This window comes from Lycium barbarum, chromosome 1 (genome assembly GCF_019175385.1).
Source record: "Lycium barbarum isolate Lr01 chromosome 1, ASM1917538v2, whole genome shotgun sequence".
Lineage (NCBI taxonomy): Eukaryota > Viridiplantae > Streptophyta > Magnoliopsida > Solanales > Solanaceae > Lycium > Lycium barbarum.
This window is the reverse complement of record NC_083337.1, coordinates 152,103,625-152,127,932: the sequence shown is the minus strand read 5'-3', so window position 1 is coordinate 152,127,932 and position 24,308 is coordinate 152,103,625. Positions and strand designations below refer to the sequence as shown.

At 36.9% G+C, this 24,308-nt stretch overlaps 1 protein-coding gene and 1 pseudogene across 1 annotated transcript; one reads left to right on the top strand and one right to left on the bottom strand.

Annotated features, from left to right (window-relative positions):
* Window positions 1-8,231: 8,231 nt before the first annotated feature.
* Window positions 8,232-12,430, top strand: LOC132644576 (uncharacterized). The gene is made up of 2 exons (XM_060361167.1): window positions 8,232-9,956; window positions 10,112-12,430. Exon 2 carries the CDS (start codon window positions 11,099-11,101, stop codon window positions 11,657-11,659), a length of 561 nt encoding a protein of 186 aa, XP_060217150.1. The 5' UTR covers window positions 8,232-9,956; window positions 10,112-11,098; the 3' UTR covers window positions 11,660-12,430.
* A 444-nt stretch (window positions 12,431-12,874) lies between these two features.
* LOC132644583 (beta-fructofuranosidase, insoluble isoenzyme CWINV3-like) lies at window positions 12,875-22,594 on the bottom strand (annotated as a pseudogene).
* Window positions 22,595-24,308: the final 1,714 nt, after the last annotated feature.

Sequence of the window (24,308 nt, the reverse complement as noted above, 5' to 3'; positions counted from 1 at the left end):
AATCTTCTATGAATATGTTGTTGTTTTTATTGTAATAAATATATAATACGTCTTGTGGAGTTTGATTAAATATTTAATTTAACATTTACTATTTATATAATGTGTGACGTTTACTTAACTTGTATTTTTGTGTTTTTTGTATGTTCACATATTATTTCACAAATTTTTAATTATTGTATGACTTTGTTCGTTCTAGGATGAGTTAAAATATTTTTGAACCAAATGTGCCAACTAATGAAAAAAATAAAATAATAAGCCGTAATAACATCAGGAAAAAATGGACTTAAAAAAATATTTGGGTTGGCAAATCTTGTGCCCCTACACAGTTTGCTATTAGTTTTCTTTTTAAAAAAATGTTTTGCAAATGATGCAGGGCTCCACGATTTGCAAGTAAAATATTTTTCGGAAAAGGGCCTAAAATACCCTCGAACTATTGAAAATGGAGCAAAAATACCCTTCATCCACCTTTCAACCCCCAAATACCCTTACCATCCACCTATTGGGTCTAAAATACCCCTATTGCTAACAGAATATTCTGGTCAAACACGTGGCATTTTTTTATTGGTTGACTTATAAAATTAATTAAACTAATTGACCAGATAACCCAAGTGCCCCCCACCCCCTACCCCCCCCCCCCCCCCGCATTGATTTTTTTTTTTTTTTTTGAAAAAAAATTTGACATTTTTTTTTGCACCCCACCCCACACCCCTACCCCCCCCCCCCCCGACGCAAAAAAAATTAATATTTTTGAAAAAAAAAGTTTTGACGTTTTATTTGGGTTTTTTTAGCTAGGAGGGGAGGGGGGCGTAGGGGGAGGGTGCGGGGTGGAAAAAAAGCCAACTTGTGCCTTTTAGATTTTTCGGGGGTGCGGGGGGGGTGCGGGGGAGGTGTAGGGTGCGGGGTGGGGTGCAAAAAAAATATTATAGTCTACACTTGTGCCTTTTAGATTTTTGGTTGAAAATATACCATGTTTTTTAGGGTGAGATATTTTTTTTTTTTGTAACTCAATTACATTAGACATTTTAATTTATCAAGACATTTCACAGTACTTGTGCTTTTACTAGGAAGTTGAGAAGCGTAACAATATTTTTTTTGCACCACACCCCGCACCCTACACCTCCCCCCCCCCCCCTCCCAGCTGAAAAAAAAGTTGACTTTTTTTTCCACCCCGCACCCTCCCCCTCCCCCCACCCCCAAACCCCGCACCCTACGCCCCCCTCCCCTCCCAGCTAAAAAAACCCAAAAAAAAACGTTAAAACTTTTTTTTTCAAAAATATTAATTTTTTTTGCGTCGGGGGGGGGGGGGTAGGGTGCGGGGTGGGGTGCAAAAAAAAATGTCAACTTTTTTTTCAAAAAAAAAAAAAATCACGGGGGGGGGGGGGGGGGGGGGGCACTATCTAGTCAATATTGCAAAAGTTAATTAGTTTAATTAATTTTATAATCCAACCAATAGAAAAATGACACGTATTTAATGAAAAGATTCTGTTAGTGATAAGGGTATTTTAGACCCAATAGGTGGTGATAAGGGTATTTTAGACCCAATAGGTGGATGAAAAGGGTATTTGGGGGCTGAAAGGTGGATGGAGGGTATTTTTGCTACATTTTCAATAGTTCGAGGGTATTTTAGGCCCTTTTCCGAATATTTTTTTAAAAAAAATTGGATACGCAACAGGCGACAGTAAGGGTTCTGTTAAAACTATATGGCAACTCGTGGAGGGCTATACGATAAACCCCTTTTGATTTACGGGAAACTTACACAAATGACTACACTTTGGGGATTTTTTTAGGCATATCTATACTTTTGCTAATTACATTTCGTAGTTACAGTAGATTGGGTTCAAAATTCGGCGGAGTCAAATTTCATTGTATTCAAGTCAGATTTCGATGTATTCAAGTCAGATGTATTTAACTAAGTTGTATCCAAGTCAGACGTATTCAACTCAATTGTATTTATTTATTTGTAGCTACTTTTACACTGTATTCAATTTATTATATTTAAAATCAGTTGTATTCAAAAAGCATAATGCAAAAAAATATAGGAAATATTCAACTGTATTCAAATTCACTTTAGTTATTTGTATACAAAAAAAAAATGTCCTTCAAAATGAAAAAAAAAATACATAAAGAAACATGGGAAAATTTCATAAATATACAATTTACTCATTTACATTGCAAAAAAAATAACTCAAAACTTACATTGCAAAGTTTTAACGCAAATACACCGATATACAATATTATACAATATAATAACCCATATACATCATATACAATATTATACACCCATATAAAATATTATGGATACACTCATATACAATATTATGCACCCATATACAATATTATGCACTCATATACACCCATATACACCCATATACATCCATATACAATATTATGAATACCCTCATATACAATATTAGGCACCCATATACACTTATATACACCCATATACTATATTATGCAATTGAAAACTTCAAATCTATCCTCTCTGGCGATATACCGGAGCTAGATGTCATAACAGAAAAAGTGTAGCTTACTATCTTATCCTCCGATTTCATAAGCAAAATTTTAAGCAAAAATAATATCCAACAAGAGCTACAGAAAAGTCAGTTAGCAATCCGAAGTCGGAATAAGGAAAACGAAATTAAAAATGGGGAACAAGAAATCCAAAAGGAACTCAATGTTGCATGTGATCGCGTATATTTTCTATTCAGCAAATAGTTTTAGATTTTCAGAATGAATCACCGGTGCTAGAAAGCTTCAGATCTATCTTTTCCGGTGACCTACCTAAGCTAGACTCTCGATTCATATTTACCGGAAAGTTTCAAATCTGAGATCTCTGGTGACCTTGTGATGGCGGCGTGCGGTGGTGACGACGGCGGCGTAGGTACAGGTAGGGCAACAAACTTTGTCTCTGTATTTTCCGATGGTACCGACCGCCGGCAGTGGCGTCGTGGGGATGCCGGCGAAGCGAAGAAGAGAGAGGGGAGGGAATGGAGTGGGTCATTTTTTGAAAGGTTTTAAAATGTGGCTTAATTTTGGTAGCATTAGTACCTAATTGATAAGGGGTGTAATTAACTCAAGAAACATTGACTTTTACACTAAAAATTTAACGAATACACTCAAATACTGAATGCAAAAAATAAATACAAGCCCAAACACTGAATTGTGCACAAAAAAATTAACGAATACACTCAGATACTGAATACAAAAAATAAAATACACCTCCATCTCAGATACAAGAAAATAAAATACACTTTGATTTGAAATACAAAAAAATAATAAGCCTAGATCTGAGCCGGCATGCCAGAAAACCACCAAATCTGAGTCGACCGCTGGAGGGACGCCGGAAAATCTGAGCTGGCACACTAGAAAACGCTGGAATATAGTTGCTATATATAGCATTATTGGTACGAATACCACATAAGCTTTAGGAGATGTTTTTATGGAAATATTTTATGTTTGAAATCGTTGATAAGATGTTATATGTCGATGGAGCTCCGGCGGCGATGGGAGGACCGGCAGCAGCTACGACGGAGAAGATGGAGTGAAAAAGGAGAGAGAGTTGAGGGACAAGAGAGAGGGGTTGAGAGAAAAAGATTGATACAATGGAATAAGAGGAGATGGGTTTGAATTAGTTATATTGTGTAATTGATATACAAGATTCAGCTATAAGATGTAATTAAAATAAAGTGTAGCTATTAAATATAAATACCTACTAATAATTAGCCATGTCATGTAGATTTTTCATCCAGTTCACAAGCCTTTTTGAAATTTTGACTTAAAAAACATGCCCTTTAGGCGCCGGACTCCATATATATACTTGTTGTCGGGCTAATGTTTTAAATAGACATTCACAAAGTAAAAATAATTAAAGAGAAATCATCATCATCACCAAGTACGTAAAATTTGCATAAGAAGCGAGGAAGGAAACTATTTGTAGTTTCTTTTAGATACAAGAGAAAAAAATAAATCAGAAACATATATAGCAGATATGTTTACTGTAGAAAAGAAAAAACAACTTGTTTATAATATGATGATGATCACAAAATAGGTTATAAGAATGGACTGAAAAGAAAAGTAGGGTATATATTAAGCAAGGAAATAATAGTAAAGAATAAGGCAACGGCCTTATTTCACCAAATCGATCATTACATAAAATAGTTTTTAATTCTTCGTAACAGTGAATTTGACAATGACATTTAAGTAACAATAAAAACAAACATTATTTTCAAAATAGAAATTCAATATAATAGGTAATAACCCATCCAAACAAGTTGTAAAACAAAATGGTTAACGATTCAGTTTATCTGAGCCAGGTTTAGACTCCAAGCACTGAGTCCGGAACCAAAATACCCTAAAAAAAAACATTTTGAACCAAAATACCCCAACAAAAAAAAAGTTACTAAAGTACCTTTAGCGCAGTATTTTACTGCGCTATAGCACTTGACGGAGACGGAGCCGTTAAGTGCTATAACGCAGTAAAATACTGCGCTATCCAAAAGTTTCTCTCACCTATAACGCATTATTTTACTGCGTTATAGGAGTTTTTCTATCTCCTATAGCGCAGTAAAATACTGCGCTATATTAATTCACTATAACCCGATCGGGTTCCACCACTGGTTCCCTCTAGTGGCAAAAAAAAATTCAAAACGCCATTGGAGGTGAGCCAAGGTGGTCCCCACATCTTAAAAACGTCGTTTTCTATAAAATTTATCCGAAAAGTGTAGATTCTCGGTATATTCAAGTCAAGGAGCAAGATTCTAAGTTCGAATTTTGAGAAAAAACAGCGTACAACTCGATTAAAATAACTCTACAAAAAATCCTCGATTAAGGTTTTCTACTATGAACTTTTGTTATTATTTTGTTAGATACATTATATTGCATGCATGTTTAACATTTAATCGTCGTTAATTTCCAAAAAAAAAATTAAAATTTCATTTTTTTTTTGTTTGATCGGGCTGGGCAGTGGCTGATTGCCACTGTTCCGTTTTTTTTTTTTTTTTTTTGGTTTAATTCATTAATTGATAAATGTTTATGAATTGTTAATTTGTTAAATGTTTATGCATTGTTAATTTGTTATATGTTTATGAGTTGTTAATTTGGTTAATTATTTATGAATTGTTAATGAATTATTATTTTAGTAAATATTCTTTATGAATTGAAAGAAGTTGATTGGTAATGAATTATTATATTGTTAACACTTTGTTTGGATGATTGTTATGTATTGTTTTGACATTTATCGTATTGTGTTGTATTGTATAGGACCAAATCAGTGGTTACATAAAATAGAACCTTTGGTCGTTACATAACAAAAAAATTAAAGTAGCAATCAATGCAAACATTTTATTTAAAATAACAACATAATATAATACAATAGGTAACAACCATCCAAACAAGTTGTAAACGATTATGAAATGATAATCTATACAATTTTAAAAGCGTGAATATATATGTTAAATAAAAAAAAATTATCCTAAAAAGAATAGTTAAAATTCTTCTTTTCATAAATACATAAGCTAACGATAAAAATGTAAAGTTTATAGGAAAATATGTGGTCGACGAATATACTCTTTTAGTTTAATTTTATCGTAGTTGTGTTGGCTATTTGGTCAACTAAAAATGTATCACATATTCAAAATAGAGTTCCAAACAAACATTACTGCTAAATTTCGATTAGTTAATATAATTTATCTTTCATTTCAAGAATAATGACTAATTTAGTTTGTACAGACTGGACTCTTTCATGGATCCGAATGTTCCCCCTGGGCCCGATGATCACCCGAGGCCCGCTGTTCACCCTGGGCCCGCTGATAGATCAGTATTGTCTTTGCAAGACAATCATAGGTCAGAGTTATTATGGGCCGGTACTATAGGGATATCTATTAGGCTCCGTCCCCGTAGGTTGCAGAGAGCGTGGGCTCTTTTACGCGAGCACCTCCCACACCCTCGGGTGTTGGAGATATTGTTTCGGGGCGGCATCTACCGTTGCGTGTCCGTTGGTCGGGTACAACATGATTGGGCGCTCATCACGGCTATGGTTGAGCGGTGGAGGCTAGAGACCATACCTTCCATCTTCGCACTGGTGAGGCCACGATTACACTTCAGGATGTGGAGGTCCTCTTTGGATTGCGGGTAGATGGAGAGCCACTGTACACTCGGTACGAGCCTCCTCCTAGTCAGACGTGGGTGACAGAGTTGACTAGGCTCACCCACTTCGTCCCTGATGCCGCGGCCCAGATATCGGGACAGAGTCGGGTTCAGCTTAGTGCACTCTGCACTTATTTGGAGGGTCTGGATCCGGCTGACGACGGAACCCCGCAGGACGATGTTGATCGTCATGCCCGTTTGTACCTGCTTATTATATTCGGGGGCATCTTGTTCCCGAATTCATCGGGTGCCTTTGTCAGTTTACGTTACTTGGTTTTTCTGGAGCATCTGGACCGCTTGGGAGACTACAGCTGGGGCGGTGCTGTTTTGGCGCATCTTTACAGATGCCTGTGTCAAGCGTCTATTGGTGCTGTCAGAGATGTGTGTGGATTTTTTGCTCTTCTCCAGGTAATATTTAAGTGTGCGTTCTTTTAATGTCAACAAACCTCTTGAAAGGACGACAAAAAAAATCATATTTTCTAATATCGCTTACAGTTATGGGCGTGGGAGAGGATGCTGCCTTTTCAGCCCGTACCTAGGCATCACCTCGATATTGACATGCCTTATGCGAGGAGGTGGACAACGGGTTTTGACCGGGATGTCGATACGCACCACAGTATTCTTCCATTCCGGGACCAGCTTGATCACATGGCGGACGATGCGGTAAAACTATTTAAATTTACATTAATAATTTAATTAAACGTATTTTCTACTTGGTGATCACTGATTTGTATTTATATGTTATGCAGCTTTTTATATGGACGCCGTACGCTGCGATATTAGATGGTTTGCCCCCCTTCTGTAGGGCAGGTTAGGGGGTTTGGAGGTCGCGGTGTCCATTGATACACCTGGACATCTGTTACACTCCATAATAATCCGTGTTACTTGAAGTAAAACAAGAAAAAGAAATGAGTTATGAAGGTTCAAGGAAAGTTAATCGAGTTAGTAAGAATATCGTTATATATATGGTTGCCTTAAGTATCCCGAGGTGACATGGTAACCTAAAGGATTTGAAATCGCGTTATGAGTATGTATATGAGGTAATGCGAGTGACCTTTTAAAGTATTTGAGATTATTAGTAATGATATAGAGGATGGACAAAAGATATGAATATACTTTTGCGATTGGAGTTTCGTCAAAGCTTTGTGAGTTCTCTAGTTATGCTTAAGGTTATTGTGATTCTCTGGACCCTTCGAGATGTGTATATGGATTTTTATTGATGTATATAAGTGTGTATATGTATGCATAAGAGGTTACATAAGGTTGGAAGAGGATTAGAAGTTAAACGAAATGAATCGGAACTTCAGTAAAATTTCGGACCCAATTTTAGTCTATATTGTAGGAGGCATATCTCCTTGACTATGAGGAGTTTTAAGGTGTTTCAAAAGCCTAAAATGAAGTTCATCGAGTCTAGTTTGTAATGCAACAAACCGCTCGTCAAAATGATATCGGGATAAGAAGATATGGACGATGCAAGTTGGGCTGGCAGGGCAGCAAGTTTGGACCCGACCCAAACACTCACATTTCGGCCCATGAGGCCCATTAAACTCAATAGATAAGTCACCACTTTGCCCTATATCATTTCACACGACCTAAAACAGATCCAAAACCCTTATTTTCTCTCCCAAACCCCCTTTCTAATTGAGCCATCATATAAGCTAAATCCTAGACCTTTGACATGATATTAGTTAAAGAGAAGTTGTAGCTTAAGTTTTTTTTTTTTTGTGTTGTTAAGCAAGCAGCTGGAAAGAGGAACAAGATTCTTGAAGATTCTGATTTCTAAAGGTAATTTCAACCTCCTACTCATGTTATCAATTTGGATTAAAGGTTTAATATGGTGTATACGTGAAGGAAACGTTGATATACAAGCTAGAGAGAGAGAGAGAGCATAAGCCATGGCATTCGACCATGGCTAGCAAAATTGGAGCTCAAATTTGTTGATCCAAAAATCAGTTTTTCTAGGTATTTCAGCCCTTAGGAAGGTGATAATAACGTGGAGAATTCATTTGGAGCAACAAGAACAAGTATTAGTTCATTTCACAAATTCTAGCCAAGTGGAAAAAGCCAACTTGTTAAGGTAAGAGTTGATCATTTTTCTATGTGTTTGATGATGAAGTTGGACGTGTGGGGAATATGCAAATGTAAATTGTATGTGTGAAATTATGTATCTTGATGTTGAAGCATAGTTGTAACTTGGTAACATGAATTGCACGAATGTTGGAATGTTGTTGAATGCCGTAGGGGCTGTTTTTAATTGAAATTTGATGGATTGATTTGAATTAATATTTTGGTTGTTGTAATCATAGATTATGTGATGAGAATGACGGAATTTAATGGTTAGAGTTGGAGTTAAAATTGTTGTGGGTTGTTGTAAGGATTATAGAGATAATAATGTGATTTACTTGCATATGAATAGATGATGTGGTGTCGTGTGGCTGGTGTTGTATTTCCCTGAAATTTGCTGAAAAGATGGCATGAAATAAGGCGTAAGAAGTGTATATGGGCTGCTTGGTGTGTTGTAAGTGTTCGTTAGAATTTCGGGCATCGTTATGTTATAGTTTAGGGGCTGTTTTCGGCCCAATTTGGAGAAATTGTTAGATCGTTGGAAATATTATGTGAATTATTTAGAATGTTCTTGAATGTTGTTAGTATGGGTTTGGGTTAGTATTTGAATGTATAGGCGTTGATGTTGGCTTGAAGGTAAGCCGTTGAATTGAATATTTGGAAAGTTGTCGAATGATGAAAAAGAGAGTATTAATGTAATATTGTCTTTCAGATTGGTTATTGGAGTTGCTAGGTTGGTTATTGTGGTTGTTGCTGTTGATTTTGAGCGAGTTAAATTCTCGGGTTGGCCTATTTACAGGGGAAATGCTGCCGAATTTTCTGTAGAATTTAATGTTAGTTTGGAATGAATGGCTTAAGTGCCTATGTTTAATATTGGATATTCGTTGGCATATTTGTAGACCTTGGGGAGCCCGAGGCGTAGATTGGGATTTACTTTAGATTGGCTATCTTGGAGTGCGTACGAGGTATGTAAAGCGCAACTCTTCTTTCTTTTGGCATGCCTTAGTTTTCAATAGGTTATATCACGAGCCTCGAGGAAATTCCAAATTCGAAATCCGAGCACGTTATGATCCTTATATATATTTCTTGGCATTCTTATGTATGATGTGATGAAATATGAACCTTTATGTTTTTGAAAGAATTGATTTCCAAACTTTGTACAAAAATAGTTGTTTTAAAGAATTCCGTAACTACGAAACGCCATATCTTTCACCGAAAGGCTCGGATAGCTTCAATATTGTTGTAGAAGTTTATATGGCATATAATGAGTATATTTTCCATAGGCGGGCCCGATTCGGGTCAATACCCATCTGTGGGTCCCGCGACTTTCCTTTATGTAATTCGGACGACTTTTGAAAGAATTTGGTATGATTATCATTTCGAATTTCAAGTATGGTCATTTACTTATATTTGAGTCTATGATAATGATTTTATGCATATGGTTACTCATGACTCTGCTCGTGCGTTCTGTTATATCTTTCGCCGGTTCCCGGCCCGTTCTGTTATCGTGCGCATTTTGATATACTCCGGAGTTATGCTGTGTTATGGTTCTCCGAGCTACTCGCTAATGAGGGTCGGGTTCCACCTATATTTGGTGTTATGCTGTGTATGGTGTTATGTTGTGATGTGATATGTGACGGGGATACGGAGATTTGAAACTTTCTGGTGTTATGCTGTGTTATGGCGCCATCGTCGGGTGGGCGACCATATTCTTCTGTACCCTATGCATTACTTACATATTTTTGAAAGTAAGCAAATTTTGATATGTTGGATTTGCACTTATGTTTGGTACTTCTATTTCGTTTATGTCTCAGATTTGCTTTCTGTATATTCTGCTTTGCATACTCAATACATATTTCGTACTGACCCCCTTTCTTCGGGGGGCTGCGTTTCATGCCCGCAGGTACAGACGCACAGTTTGGTGATCTACCCATTTAGGACACCCTCTTCTGCTGTTTGGAGTGCTCTTCTCATTTCAGAGCACACATTTTGGTATATATTCGTTCGCTATGTATACATGTATTTGTTCAGGGGCACGGCGGGGCCCTATCCCGCCATATGATTCAGTTTGTCTGTTTAGAGGTCTGTAGACGTATTTGTGGGTGTGTGTGTCTACTTCTGTACGGATGTGTTTGCATGACTCTATTCGTTATGGCAGCCTCGTCGGCGTGCATTTTGTATATGTTTGTGGCAGCCTTGTCGGCGTGCATTTGTATATGCGTTTTGGGCCGTTGTGCCATTTGACAGCCTTGTCGGCTTTTGACATATTTGATAGCCTTGCCGGCTTTTTGATATATGTGCATATGTTCGGCGATGTATATTCCGCTGCCTCTTCTGATTCTGATATAATGTTTTGTACGCGCAATCGCGCAAGATAATATTCGTTCTCAACTCTGTTTAAAAATGATGATTTAGTTTGTATGTCCGTTTGGGTGCCCAAGTAGGGCACCAGTCGCGGCCCACGGGGTTGGGTCGTGACAACATCGTAGAGGATCACATGCCCGAGCGTGTCTTACGACAGTTTGGGCATACACAGAGTATACCCCCTGATGTCCGTCATGAGCTCCAACACTACCAGCGGGACGATCGAGCTGCCGTTGATGATGATGTTTTGGCTTTCATGGATGTCCAGCTCTACCGTTGGCATAACAGATTGGGCACTTTAGCGGTGGTCGGCCATTTGACTCCCATTGAGCATTACATGCGCTGGTATCATCAGATCACACGTCGATTAATCAGCAACCCAACTTTGCGTCCCCCTAGGGATGTAAGATATTCAACACTCGCGGGGCAGTACGAGGCATTGGTAAGTTTATCGTATTTAGATTTATCTAATTTCATTAATTGTTACGTTTTAAAAATAAACTTTTTTTGTTTTTGTTAAATACAAATGCAGCTGGTGGCCGTACAACATTTACGCATCTTGGGGTTAGAGCATATGCCTTACCCTGGGCTTGCCGCGGAGATGGTTAGGATTTCCGAGGATGGTATCCGCCAGGCAGGCGAGATTAGGCGCATGGTGGAGCCTGTTCCAGAGGCTGAGTATCAGGCAGCACCGGGTGCTCCCAGAGGAGGAGGCCGTGCTGGCAAAGGACGCCGTGCTGCCGGAGGACGCGGCGCTGCTGCTAGAGGACCTGGTGGTGGAGGACTGGTAGATGAGGCGGATGAGGCCGATCCCATTCCAGAGGGCGTTCACGGTCTAGTCCATCCGCAGCCCTTCCAGGCCGGTGGCAGCTCACCTGGGGACTCACCTACGTTTACGCCGGCGCTCTTACTTGCTGAGATACCCGGGTCTTCATCACAGCCGAGCCAGAATGCATACATGGAGGAGCGTGATAACGTTGATTGGGCGGCGTTACGCGCTTCATTAGCTGATGAGCGGCCTGTGAGGAATTTAGAGAGAGCCCGGATTCTTGACTTCGATGAGTTTTTTATCCCGGTTAGTATTTAAAATACTTATTTGTTCATTTAAATTTTTTATTTTAAATATATATATGTTACTCATTATTTAGTACTATTTTATATTTTAGGATTCGGCGCCAACGGGTCCACTAGAGCCACACACTCAGGCATTTTCTCATGGGCCTGCCGAGCCAGCGATGTCTTCCCATGTGACTGTCGAGCCACATGTAAACTTTTAATTAAAATTAGTTTTATTCAATATAAGGTCATTATTTAATATACATAATTGATCATTTAAAGTACTCATTATTTCATTTTTTTCATATTTTAGGATTCGGCGCCAGTGGGTCCACAGGAGCTGCCCATTCCGGAGCATTCTCATCAGCCTGCCGAGGCAGAGGTGTCTTCTCATGAGACTACCGAGGCGCATATAAGTTTTTTACTTAAAACTAATTTTATTTAATATAAGATAAATATTTATTTAATTTTTGTAACCTTTACTTGGACTTCGAACAGCATCTTGTCCAGGAGACTACCTCATATTCACCACCAGACCCATCTCAGGAGCCTACAGAGCCATCTCAGGAGCCTACTCAGGCGCCCGTTGACACACAAGTTTGATTAAATAAATAACGTTAATGTATTCAATATAAATAAGAAATGGTACTAATATTTATATACTTTTCAGGTTCATCCTTCGGCGCCTGCGGTGGCGACTTCCGACGAGGAAGAGGTCGAGTTTCCAGACCCAGCTCAGCCTGAGGTTCTGAGCGTGCCAGCGGGACTAGATCCCAAGAAGAAACACGTTCTAGTTAAGGGCGCAAGGGCTAGGGGAAGAGGAGATGATCATGACTTGGAGCGCCCGATTATTAAGAGGAAAAAGGGCGATGGAGACGATGGCGAGGGCGGTGGGGATGGCATGAGCCTTAGGCCCAGGGATAGTCTCCGGCATACTACATGTGGGACCCATCCTCGATAGTGTATATACATTAGTGTTGTACAATTTATCGTAAATATTATATATTTTTTGCATATTTATAAATATTATCTTAGTCTTTATTATTGTTTATAGTTTCACATCCTAAATTGATAATAAAAAAAATCGTGACACATTCAAAATAAAGTTAAGCATTAATTTAAAACTAAGACGAAACCCTAAAAGATAAATAACTTAAAGCTAGTGACTACAAGTCTTCAAATAAAAAAAGACTTCGAGCACTTTTCAACCACTAAAATGACAATCCAAAGTATTACATATTCTTGATGTGTTGAGCCTATTTTATTAATTGTACAAATATAACTAGAGTTCTATATAAAATATTGATGTTCTGGAATCTCAAAGCATGATTAATATACGGCTAAACTACGTAAAAAAGATAAACTACGTAAACAGGAGTGAAAAATGTGAGAAATGGGGGACTCCTATAACGCAGTAGTAAAATAATGCGTTATAGGTAAGAGAAACTTTTAGATAGCGCAGTATTTTACTGCGTTATAGCACTTAACGGCTCCGTCAAGTGCTATAGCGCAGTAAAATACTGCGCTAAAGGTACTTTGGTAACTTTTTTTTTTTGTTGGGATATTTTAGTTCAAAATATTTTTTTGAAGGCATTTTGGTTCCGGACTCCCAAGCACTCAAACCGGAAATCTCGACATGTTGGGATCCATTGTTGAAAGCAAATATGTGGGCATTATCATTGATGGCCAAAGTAGGATAAGCACTAGTTGCGATGCAAGCTTTTCCTCCTCCACCAAAGCTTTCTACTATGGAATGATCGATCTTTTAAGAAGAAAACAAAAAGGAAAAATATTATAAGTCTAGCTCAAGTGACAAAAACTAACATCTCATAGTCAAGAATTAATAGATCGTTTTGGATCTAATGTGAAAATTTTGTCGTTTCATGGAGTATATCAGTTTTAAGAATTTTCTGTATAAACTTTATTATTTTCATCAATCCTACGATAAAATAGTTAAAAAAAAAAAAAAAAAAAAAAAAAAAAAAAAGATAAAATTACTAAAGAAAATGGAAGCTTATGTATACCCTTCGGCCAACTAGTTTACCAACATGCCAACATGGCCAAAATATACACTTTTTATACACTTCAGTTGCATATGTTGTGTATAGACATGCATAGTATATGTATAATTAGTAGAAAGTATACACTACCTATACACTGTGTACATAGTTTGTAAATTAAATTAGATGGTGGAATGGTATTTGGCTTTAATTTTCCGTAAAGAAAATTCAAGAAAATATTTTTTCATTCTTCTTCTATTTCTCTTTAAAGTGACATATTCATGATTTTTCTTCTAATTTCTTTATTTATTGTTGGTACCCCATCATCAAGTTAAGGAAACATATTTTAAGGCAGCGAATGTTATAACTCAAAATAATAACTTTTATAATAGCATATATATATATATATATATATATATACACTCCTAATATGGCATATTAGGGAAGTTCAACTAAATGTCAAAGCCGCACTATAGGAGTAACATTCAACGATGTGGCTGGATAACGATACATTGCTCCACCTTCATATGTGTTGCATTATCAATCAATTACGAAATTTTTATTTTGATAGTGAAACTTACTAAAATCCTCAATGACAGCTTTTCTGTAATAGGATCAACGTCCAAAAAGGCTCCATAATTGATTTATTATCATACTCATTACCCAAAGAAGACCTGCATTTAAAAGCTTCATAATGAATTTCTAAATCTACAAGTACAAAAATAATGTGTTATTAAAATAACACTTATGCTCTTGAAAACACCTTCCTTTTTTGCTATATAAAAACAAAATCCAAAGTGTTTTTTTTGTATAAAACATATCATGATTAGGGAGATACCTTTTTTGGTCACTTCCCATTACCACAACAAATTTTTCATTCTTTTTGAAAATTCAAAAGAATACTAGCAACCCAAAAGGTCCTTCACCAATGTTGGTTGATGAACCACTTCGTTACCTATCTCTTGTGGATTAGTGAAATTTGATTCCAGCACCTCTGCCTGCTCGAGCATTGTCATTGGGATTGAGAAGAAAATTTCTACATCCGCCTAAAATAATAATAAATAAGAATATAGAACCATATATCAAGCAAAATATGTCCTGGAATTTTCTGATTGATGTGTTATCAAAGTTTGGTTTTTCTGACTCCTTTGTTAACTTGGTTTGGAGGCTAATTTCAGGAGTATGGTATTCAATTATTATAAATGGGACAAGAACAGGTTTCTTTCAGTCAGGCCAAGGTTTGAAACAGGGGGATCCTTTATCCCCCACTTTGTTTATAATAGCTGCTGAGGTGTTTTCTAGAATGCTCAACAACCTAACTGTTAATGAAAATTTCATTCCTTTCTCCATGAACAAAAATGGCCCATGTATTAACCATTTTGCCTATGCTGATGATGTGTTGACATTTAGTAGTGGTAATACCAAGTCCATTAAACTTGTTATGAAAACTATAAAGAAGTATGAAAAAAGTTCTGGACAAATGGTTAATGAAAAGAAAAGTTTTTTCCTTACTTCTCCTAAAGTTTCTACTTACAGGATTAATAGGACTAGGCTTCTTACTGGTTTTCTAGATAAGTCTTTCCCTTTTACATATCTAGGATGTCCTTTATATATCGGTAGAAAGAGACTTCTGTATTTTGAAGATATGATTTCCAAAATTGTGAAAAGATTGAAAGGTTGGCAAAGTAAATTCCTTTCTCCTGGGGGTAGAATGACTCTAATAAAACATGTTTTACAAGCTATTCCAACTCACATACTTGCTGCTTTATGCCCTCCAAAAGGGACCTTGTCCCTAATGGAGAAGTATTTTTCCAGGTTCTTTTGGGGCTCCTCAGCAGAAAAGACTAAACAACATTGGGTGTCATGGGATAACTTTGCCATCCCATTGAGGAGGGAGGTGTTGGTACTAGGAAGATGCAAGATATTTGTAGTACTTTAGCTACAAAAAGATGGTGGAATTTCAGGACTGCTGACTCACTTTGGACTAAGTTTCTTAGAGCTAAATATTGTATCAGAGGTCATGTTGCTACTAAGAAATGGAGATCTGAACAGTCTCATGATTGGCAAAAAATGATGCAGATCAAGCAAGAGGCAGAGAGATGTATCATTTGGGATATTAATAAGGGTGATAGAAGTTTCTGGTGGGATAATTGGACAGGACTTGGTCCATTGTCCAATTATGCTGAAAATGTGACTAAATCTGGTGAACTTAAGGTGGATGCCTTCATCAGTGATGGGAAATGGATCATGGGTAAACACTATGATCTACTACCAGATGATGTTGTGCACCACATAAGTTCTATTAAAACTGGTAAAAGGGGCAAAGAAGACTTACCAGTGTGGAATGAAACTAATGATGGTTGTTTTTCTAACAGACTAGCTTGGATGATGATAAGGAGCAAAAGAGAAACAAATAGTTTTATGAAGAAATGCTCGAACAAGAATGTACCTTTCAGAATCTCATTCATGATATGGAGGATTTTAAAAGGGAGAATTCCATTTGATGAGATTCAAAACAAGCATAGAACCCCTCAGAATCAGTTGACCACAAATTGTTTTTGCTGCAATGTGACTCAGACAGAATCCATCCAACATGTTTTTATTAAAAGTGATGCTGCCAAGTTTATCTGGAATCACTCTGGAAGACCCCTAGGTTTGGCTCACCAGATCATGCCTATTAAAGAAGTGTTGAACAGATGGTGGAACTTGGAAAAAAAAAACAAGGTCCACAAGATAATCATACAAATTGTTCCATGATGATTATATGGGAGATTTGGAAAAACTGGTGCTCTTGTAAATATGGATATCAAAAGAAATTCTTGTATAGTAGGATGACTTATAAGATCCTGTGGAACATTAAAATATTCATTGGTAAGGCCTTTCCAAAATGTGACTGGGCTATGCCTTGGATTAGGATTTGTGATACTGTGGAAAGATTGAAACTTGTTCTTAAATGGAAAAAAATGTGTTGGGAAAAACCTCCTCTGGGAAAAATAAAGGTGAACACTGATGGGAGTTTTATTCAAGGGAGTGGGGAAGCAGGAATTGGTGGACTAGTTAGAGATGATCAAGGAAACTTCATCATGGCATTTCACTACAAGTCAACTGCAAGAGCAACAATGAAGCAGAGGCACTAGCTGCTAAATTTGGAGCAAATTGGTGTCCACAGAATGGATATAGGGGTTTTATTCTTGAGATAGACTCTTTAATCATCAAGGATATGCTCATCAAGAATCACACCAACAATCGGAGGCTCAAATACATAATTGAAGACATATCACAAATCCTTCTGCAAGCTGTTGCTGCACCTACACATTGTTATAGGGAAGCAAACCAAGTAGCTGACATTCTAGCCAAAAATGCTTCTAGAAAAGGAGAATCTTTTTTGTATGGTGATTTTCATAACATTCCAAGGGAAGCTAAGGGGGATTTTTCCTTAGATAAGAGTCAACTACCTAGCTTTAGAATTAGGTATGACAAAGCTAATTTTTTTTGTAAGTTAACTTGTTGTAGAGAAATGGACAAATGATGTAGCAAGGTCATCCAGTCCTCTTCTGTCTCCAGGATGAACTATCATCTTGTGTTTTTTTTTTTTAACTGAAGGTCAGCCATTATATCCCCCTTCAATACTTGCAGTGATGGAATAAAGCTCACCCAAGCTATTATGGGTGATTAGATCTTAAAAAAAAAAAATAATAATAATAAAAAAAAGGGCAATCTAGGAAATTAACACAAAAACTGTGACAAGTGAGGGATGGCTCAGTGGTTAAGCACCTCCACCCACGACCGGTAGGTCCTGGGTTCGAGTCACAGTGGAGGGGAAGTGTGGAAACACTATAAATCCTCCTAAATGGGAGGGGAAAAAAAAAAAAAAAACACACAAAAACTGTTTTTCTACATAGAAATTCATAATGAGTACTTTTGTGAAAGAATAATACCTGTGCACTGGTAACACCTGAGATTTCAGTCTTTGAACCTACTTTTAGAGTTATATTTTGTAACTCGACTTTGTTTGTCCTTAGCGTTTCGATTTCTTCAATAGGCCATTGCGTTTCGATTTCTTCGATAGGTCATTGAATCAATTGCTTTCCAGCTCTATCGAGCCAAATTTCTCTAGGAAATGACTGTAATAGTACCATGATTACAATAATGACTAACTATCAAGAATTCAAGACAACATTCTAATAAGCAATCTAATTAACTACTAGTTTGTGAGTACTGCCAGAATATATTTAGGGTTAGATAAATGCAATGAATAATATAGTTATTTTCTACTTGCAAGTGTATAACATTAGTAAGGAGTACTGGCAACACTTGGGAGTAGTGGCCATTATATTGTTATTTTCCAGCTCATAAAGTACTTTAGATATTCAGTATTCAAGGTAAATGTCACGACCCAACCGGAGGGCCATGACGAGCACCCGGAGCTAACCTACCAAGCACCACATACATGCACCTCTTAGTCATATCTGAGTGGGTCATAATGCTAACTCATAGATATCATAAGCTCTATGGGACAAAATTCCAAAGATAATATACATCGGCAAGCTGAAACCAAGTATACAAGCTGGACCAGACTGTCACATACATCTAACTGTACATACTGTCTACAAGCCTCTACTAGAGTACATGACATAATGTGGCTGGGACAGGGCCTCGCCATACCCGGTCAAATGCATATGCAAACATGCTGACTTACAGAGCAACTCTGAAACAAGTGGAGTGCAACAACACTGTCTGCTAAGCTGATATCCTACTGGGAGAGACGTCAACCTGTATATTAAGACCTGCGGGCATGAAACGTAGCGCCCCCAGCAAAGGAATGTCAGTACGAATAATGTACCAAGTATGCAAGGCGGGAATATAACATAATAAGGATATACTGCAAAGAAGAAAAATAAGAATCAACCTGGCACTTCTGACTTACCAATAAGAATCTAGCATATATGTCTCTCTATACTCGCATGTGCTTAACTAAATCTATGTACAATACTGTGTCTCTGACCTACTTATCATCCTAGTGCTATCTGCCCAACTAATCAGTGGTAATTGCCCGATCGATCGTAGCATGGTGGTAACTGCCCATCCGATTATCACCCGATGGTAGAGCGCAACTGCCCGACTGATCAGTGGTAACTTCCCAATCGGCCGTAGCTCAGTGGTAATAACTTTCCAACCAGCCGTAGCATGGTGTTAAATACATAACTGCCCAACCGGTCGTAGCTCGGTGGTAATAACTTCCCAACCAGCTATAGCAAGGTGTTAAATATATAACTGCCCAACTGGCCGTAGACCACTGGTAAATATGAATGCATGTGTTGCCGAACGTGCAGCCCGATCCCAAATATGAATGCATGTGCTATGAAATGTGCAAGCCGATCCAAATATCCCCTATAGGTACCCTTTATATACTTCTATTGTTCGTTCTGTATCTATTAGCTTCTATGTAACCCTTAGTCTTATAAATGCACTTAGTCTTATAAACGTACTTCTAAAATTGTTAGAACACCTTCTGAATTGACCCAACCTTGACTACCTCGCAAATACATCATGAGCTTTACTTTCTAATATCATATGCCCTATTAGGGATCTTATAACTAACATAGTAACTCTTACACACCCGTGATGGTCACTCCTTATCTGTTGATGTTTACATGGTCACATAAGACTTATAAACACATTTTCGGGCCTTTAAGACTTCTTCCCGATTAACTAAACCTTAGTAAATTCCTGGTTGTATCATAAGCCTATCTTCTAGCATTAAGTACATCATTAGGGATCTTATAACTAGCATACTGTTCATGTCTTACAAAACATTCCTTAAGAACGCATTTCTGAATTCATCGGAGTGGCGTAAGGTCGTTATACCTCCGATTATCATTATGGAGCTATAATCATGAACATATCTCACCTTGAAGGAACAATAATCATAAGATGAGATCAACATCAATGATATCATATGAACATCAAGAACCATAGGCTTCTAGTATTTGTAGGAATAGGGACATTATGGACATCATTTGTGAAAGTTCATAATAATAGGATCACGCCTTAAAAAAGAAAGGGACAGCCTTAACATACCTTGCCGCTTACTTAGCCACTCAAAGTCTACCTTCCAAGCTTGCAAATCTACATACAAGATGATTCATACAACAATCAGTCCATAGGAACACTTTCACACTCAAACTTAGCTAGTTAATAAGTTAACGAAATTTGGATAGCATTTCCCTTATATCATCTACTTCCTCCAAATTCCATAACAACTCCCAAACATCATTAACAACATCAACAATAACATAATCAAGATACTACATGACAAACATATATAAATCCGTCCGAAACTTCTTTCAAAAATCAGTCCATAATATAAGCCAATTACCTGAAGATCAGACCATTAAAATCCTCCAAAAACAACTCAATATCAAAGTCAAGATGAAGAACATAACTTATACCTATAACTTTTGTCACACCAACTTTCTTCAACACCAAACTCACCACAACATCAAGTAGAAGCAAGAAAAATCACTTTTCATGAACTAGTTTAGTGTAATCTTATTGAATTCTTAATGTAAGGGACTATAAATGTTTAGCAAATGTTTATGGAGGTTTCTAGAGCTCAAGGGAGTGTAGAATGATGATAAAATGAGGGGAATGGGGTATTTATACCCCTTGAAGGTCGGTTCCACTGCCTTTCAGAGTGGGCCGGCGGAGAAGCCATCTGGATATGCTGATATGCATTTTCAATTTGAAAATATATCATTCTTTTGGGACGGATTAAAAAGGAACGTGTATTAGTTATTTTATAAATGCGGGTGTATAAAATTAGTAAGGAGTACTGGCAACACTTGGGAGTAGTGGTCATTGTTATTTTCTGGCTCATAAATTACTTTTGATATTCTATATTCAAAGTAAATATTTAGTGTTTGCACATATCAAGCAATTTAATGAAAATTAAATTGATTATGCATATCATCTGACCATGATTATAAGTAAATTTATGTATAAAAGACACGTCTTGCATTCACCTAGTTGATATAGATACCGGATGGAGGTAAATTTTTACATATTACTCAATGACATTGTTCTCTAGGCTAATTCATTATATTTTTGTGAATTGTGCCAAAGAAGTGGATTAGAAGAAAGGCAGCAAGCAAATTACCTGAAGATCAGACCATCCTTTCATGATATCGATCTCCTTACTTGTGGATTCATTGATCCAAGCAATAAAGATGCTCCTCTTCTTGTCACTGTCAAAGAAAGACTTGGAAGCATAGTACTTCCCATAATCTAATCTTAATCCTGATCCATTTTCAACAGATCCCACATCTAGTATAAATATATCGTTGTGATGGTCATAGGTTCCAATAGTGTAATAATCAACAGAAGAATGAGCTACGCTAACCTTGAGTACATGTTTAACTCCGGGAAAATCCACTGAAGCATCAAGTCCCTCTTCCCCGTCATTTGATACGGGGAAAAAATCAGGGCACTCCCACATTCCAGCTTCATTTGACGAATGCAAGGGTCGGTCAGCTTCAATCCAGTGACTAAAATCCTTGCTTTTGTATAAAAGAGCAGTTCCTTGGTGTTCTCTTTCGTTCCCTATGATAACTCTCCAACTTCCATCAGGCCCTAACCATGTGGTAGTTGGGTCCCTAAACAAAGTTTTGCTCATGGCATTAGGTTTCATGATCGGATTATAAGGCGACTTAACCCATTCTACAAGATAAGGGTCGGATGGATCTTTGGGCACGGCTAGATTTTGAAATTGGGTATTTTGTGAGTCGCCTTCTGTATAGAGCATAGCTAGTGTGCGGCACATCTTGGAGAATTGTAGTGGAACCTGACTAGCAACCATTGATGTCATATGTGTTTTCAGAAGGTGGAAGATCGGGAGGACGAATAGTCCAGTTGATAAGATCAGTCAGTTGACAAGATCAGTTGAAGTACAATGACCCCATGCGATATTTCCCTATACTGGACCTTCAGGATTGTACTGGTAAAATAAATGGTATATTCCCTTGTATATCATCGGTCCTGCAGGTTTAAATTTAATTTATGAAATACTCTCTCCGTCCTAATTTAAGTGTCTTAGTTTGACTAGGCACGAAATTTAAGAAAATAAAGAGAGACTTCTGAATCTTGTGGTCTTAAATTAAAGATATGTATAATTACTAAAATATCCTTTAAATCTTCCGTTTATAAACATGTCATGTTGAATGCATGAATTGTCAATTTACTAAATATAGAAACAAACTCACTTTTTGGGACACATAAAAAAGAAAGTAAAGGACGGAGGAGTACTTTATATTACAACCATATATCCTCTAAACAAAAGGTCCACGATTAGACAGGAAAACTTACCATTAGGATCTGCAAACCAGACGACAAGTATTCCAAATTCACCGCATTACAAGTCCACGACATGATCAATTGATCGAACAGAAATCAATACTAAATACATAAAAAAGAAGAGTTCAGATTAGATTAACTGAAATAATCACAGTTCTAAAAAACTATATTGCTCGGACTCTTCAAAATTCCAACGGTGCGTGTCGGATCCTTCAAAATTAGTGCACTTTTGGATGATTCAACATGGGTGCGATAACATTTTTGGAGAGTTCGAGCAACATAACTGAAAAAGGATGATCGTGTTTAAGAATGTACCATTCATCCAATTTTTGGGACGTTGGAAATGATATGCCGTTCCGTAGGGTTGACCTTCAGTACTATCTGTTGACTTAAGAAGAGGAAGATAATGATTTACACAGTTGAAAACTTCATGCCTGAGAATACCTTCACCAAGTATAGCTAATATTGTTGAAGTTAAGATCAGCGAAACATAAGAACAGCCCATGAATCTAGCTTGGTGAAACCAAGAAATCTAACTTTCTTTTTTTGTTAGTGCAAGATGATACACACAACTAAAGAAGTATGTATCCACTATCCCATGCTACTCTTTTGTACTATTCAAAACAATATATTCCGACTAATCCCAAGACGCCAATCAAAAGAAACCATATACTCATATCTTGTACAAGTGAAAATGATATAATCCTAAATTGTCCGTATGTTTGAATTCAATCATCATGTTCACAAAAGACACTTACCTACTTATTTTATTTAGTACATGTTATTTGGCCATGAGAATTTCACTTTTTTCCGGAATTTTTTTTCACTTTATTTAAAAATCAGTGTCTGGCCACGAAAATTTTAAATTTGGAAAATACTTAATTTTTTTCACGTTCAGTACATTCAAACAACCAAATATTCTTTGCAAAAAATATAACAAACACAATTCCATCTTCAAATCCAACTTAAAAATTCCAAATAAAGTGAAAAATAATTGATTTTCATGGTCAAACGCCTATTCAATATCTAAATTGACATATGTACTTATTCCGATTTAAAGCTGAGCACTGACTAAAACTTGGTCCAATTTAACACGTCTACTTAGCTCATGTGACCACTGAAATTGGGAATCATCAATTAAGGTAAGGTGCGTGAAAATTAATTACAAAAATTCCCAACAATAACAAACCCCGGTTTTATCTTCCTCATCCTCTTCTACTGATGTCCATAAGATTTAAGATTCCCTAGACCAAATTTCAGATTGACCCAACAACTTAGGAGATCAGGTTGGAAGAAAATTGGATGGATGAAACTTTTGTAGCACGAACGAACTCTTTTATCTACAATTGACATGTGAGATTTACTGATATGCTATTACTGTTCTAAATCTAAATATCAGATTTATCGAGATCGTTAGTCATAAAAATAATTTAAGATTACTTTTTTTTTTTTATCACCAATTATACCTCATAAACATATTAAGCTATTAAACTCATTCAACTCCTAATAAAATTGATAATTTTTCATAAAAGATGAAACAGATATACAAAAATGACAAGAGACCTTATTCCTTCTCCTGAGTAAATTTATCGTTTAATAAATTAAATATAATTACTTCGCTGGCGAGGGGCAACTAAATTAATCATGAAAAAGATATGGCCATACCTGCTTCTCATAACTGGCATGACCATGATTTATCTCCAATAGCCGTATATATACTTTCTGCCTGCCTAATACTTTTGCATGATAGATATTAGTAAAGCTAAATATCAAAAGAGTGTTTTTCTTTTTTAGTGTGCAGTGATCTTTGGAATATTTATATTCGTGACTACACAGTGTAAAATTCCTTACTATAGTGATATCAGCTGCTCCTCTTGGCCGTGGTTTTTCCCTTATTCAGAAGGGTTTCCACGTAAAATCTTGGTGTCATTATTGCTGCATTTTATTCTTGCTGATTTAACCATAACTTAGTGTTCCGCGTTTATCACCAATACCGTGAATATTATTTTTGCGGGTCTATTTTATTCCCATCAAGTGGTATCAGAGCCAAGGTTATGTCTGAGTATGCTCTGTGGTTGCAGCACAGTCTGAACTTTCACATCAGAAAAGAATTACTTTGGTCTTCGAATAAAATAGTATTTGTATTTGTGATAAACGATGGAAGCCAACACTAGTAGAATGGTTACTTTGAGTGGCGTAAATTATGCCATTTGGAAGGGCAAAATGGAAGATTTGCTCTATGTCAAGAATTTTCATCAACCTGTCTTTGGAAATAAAAAGTCTGATAATAAATCAGATGAAGAGTGGAATTTGTTGCATCGGCAGGTT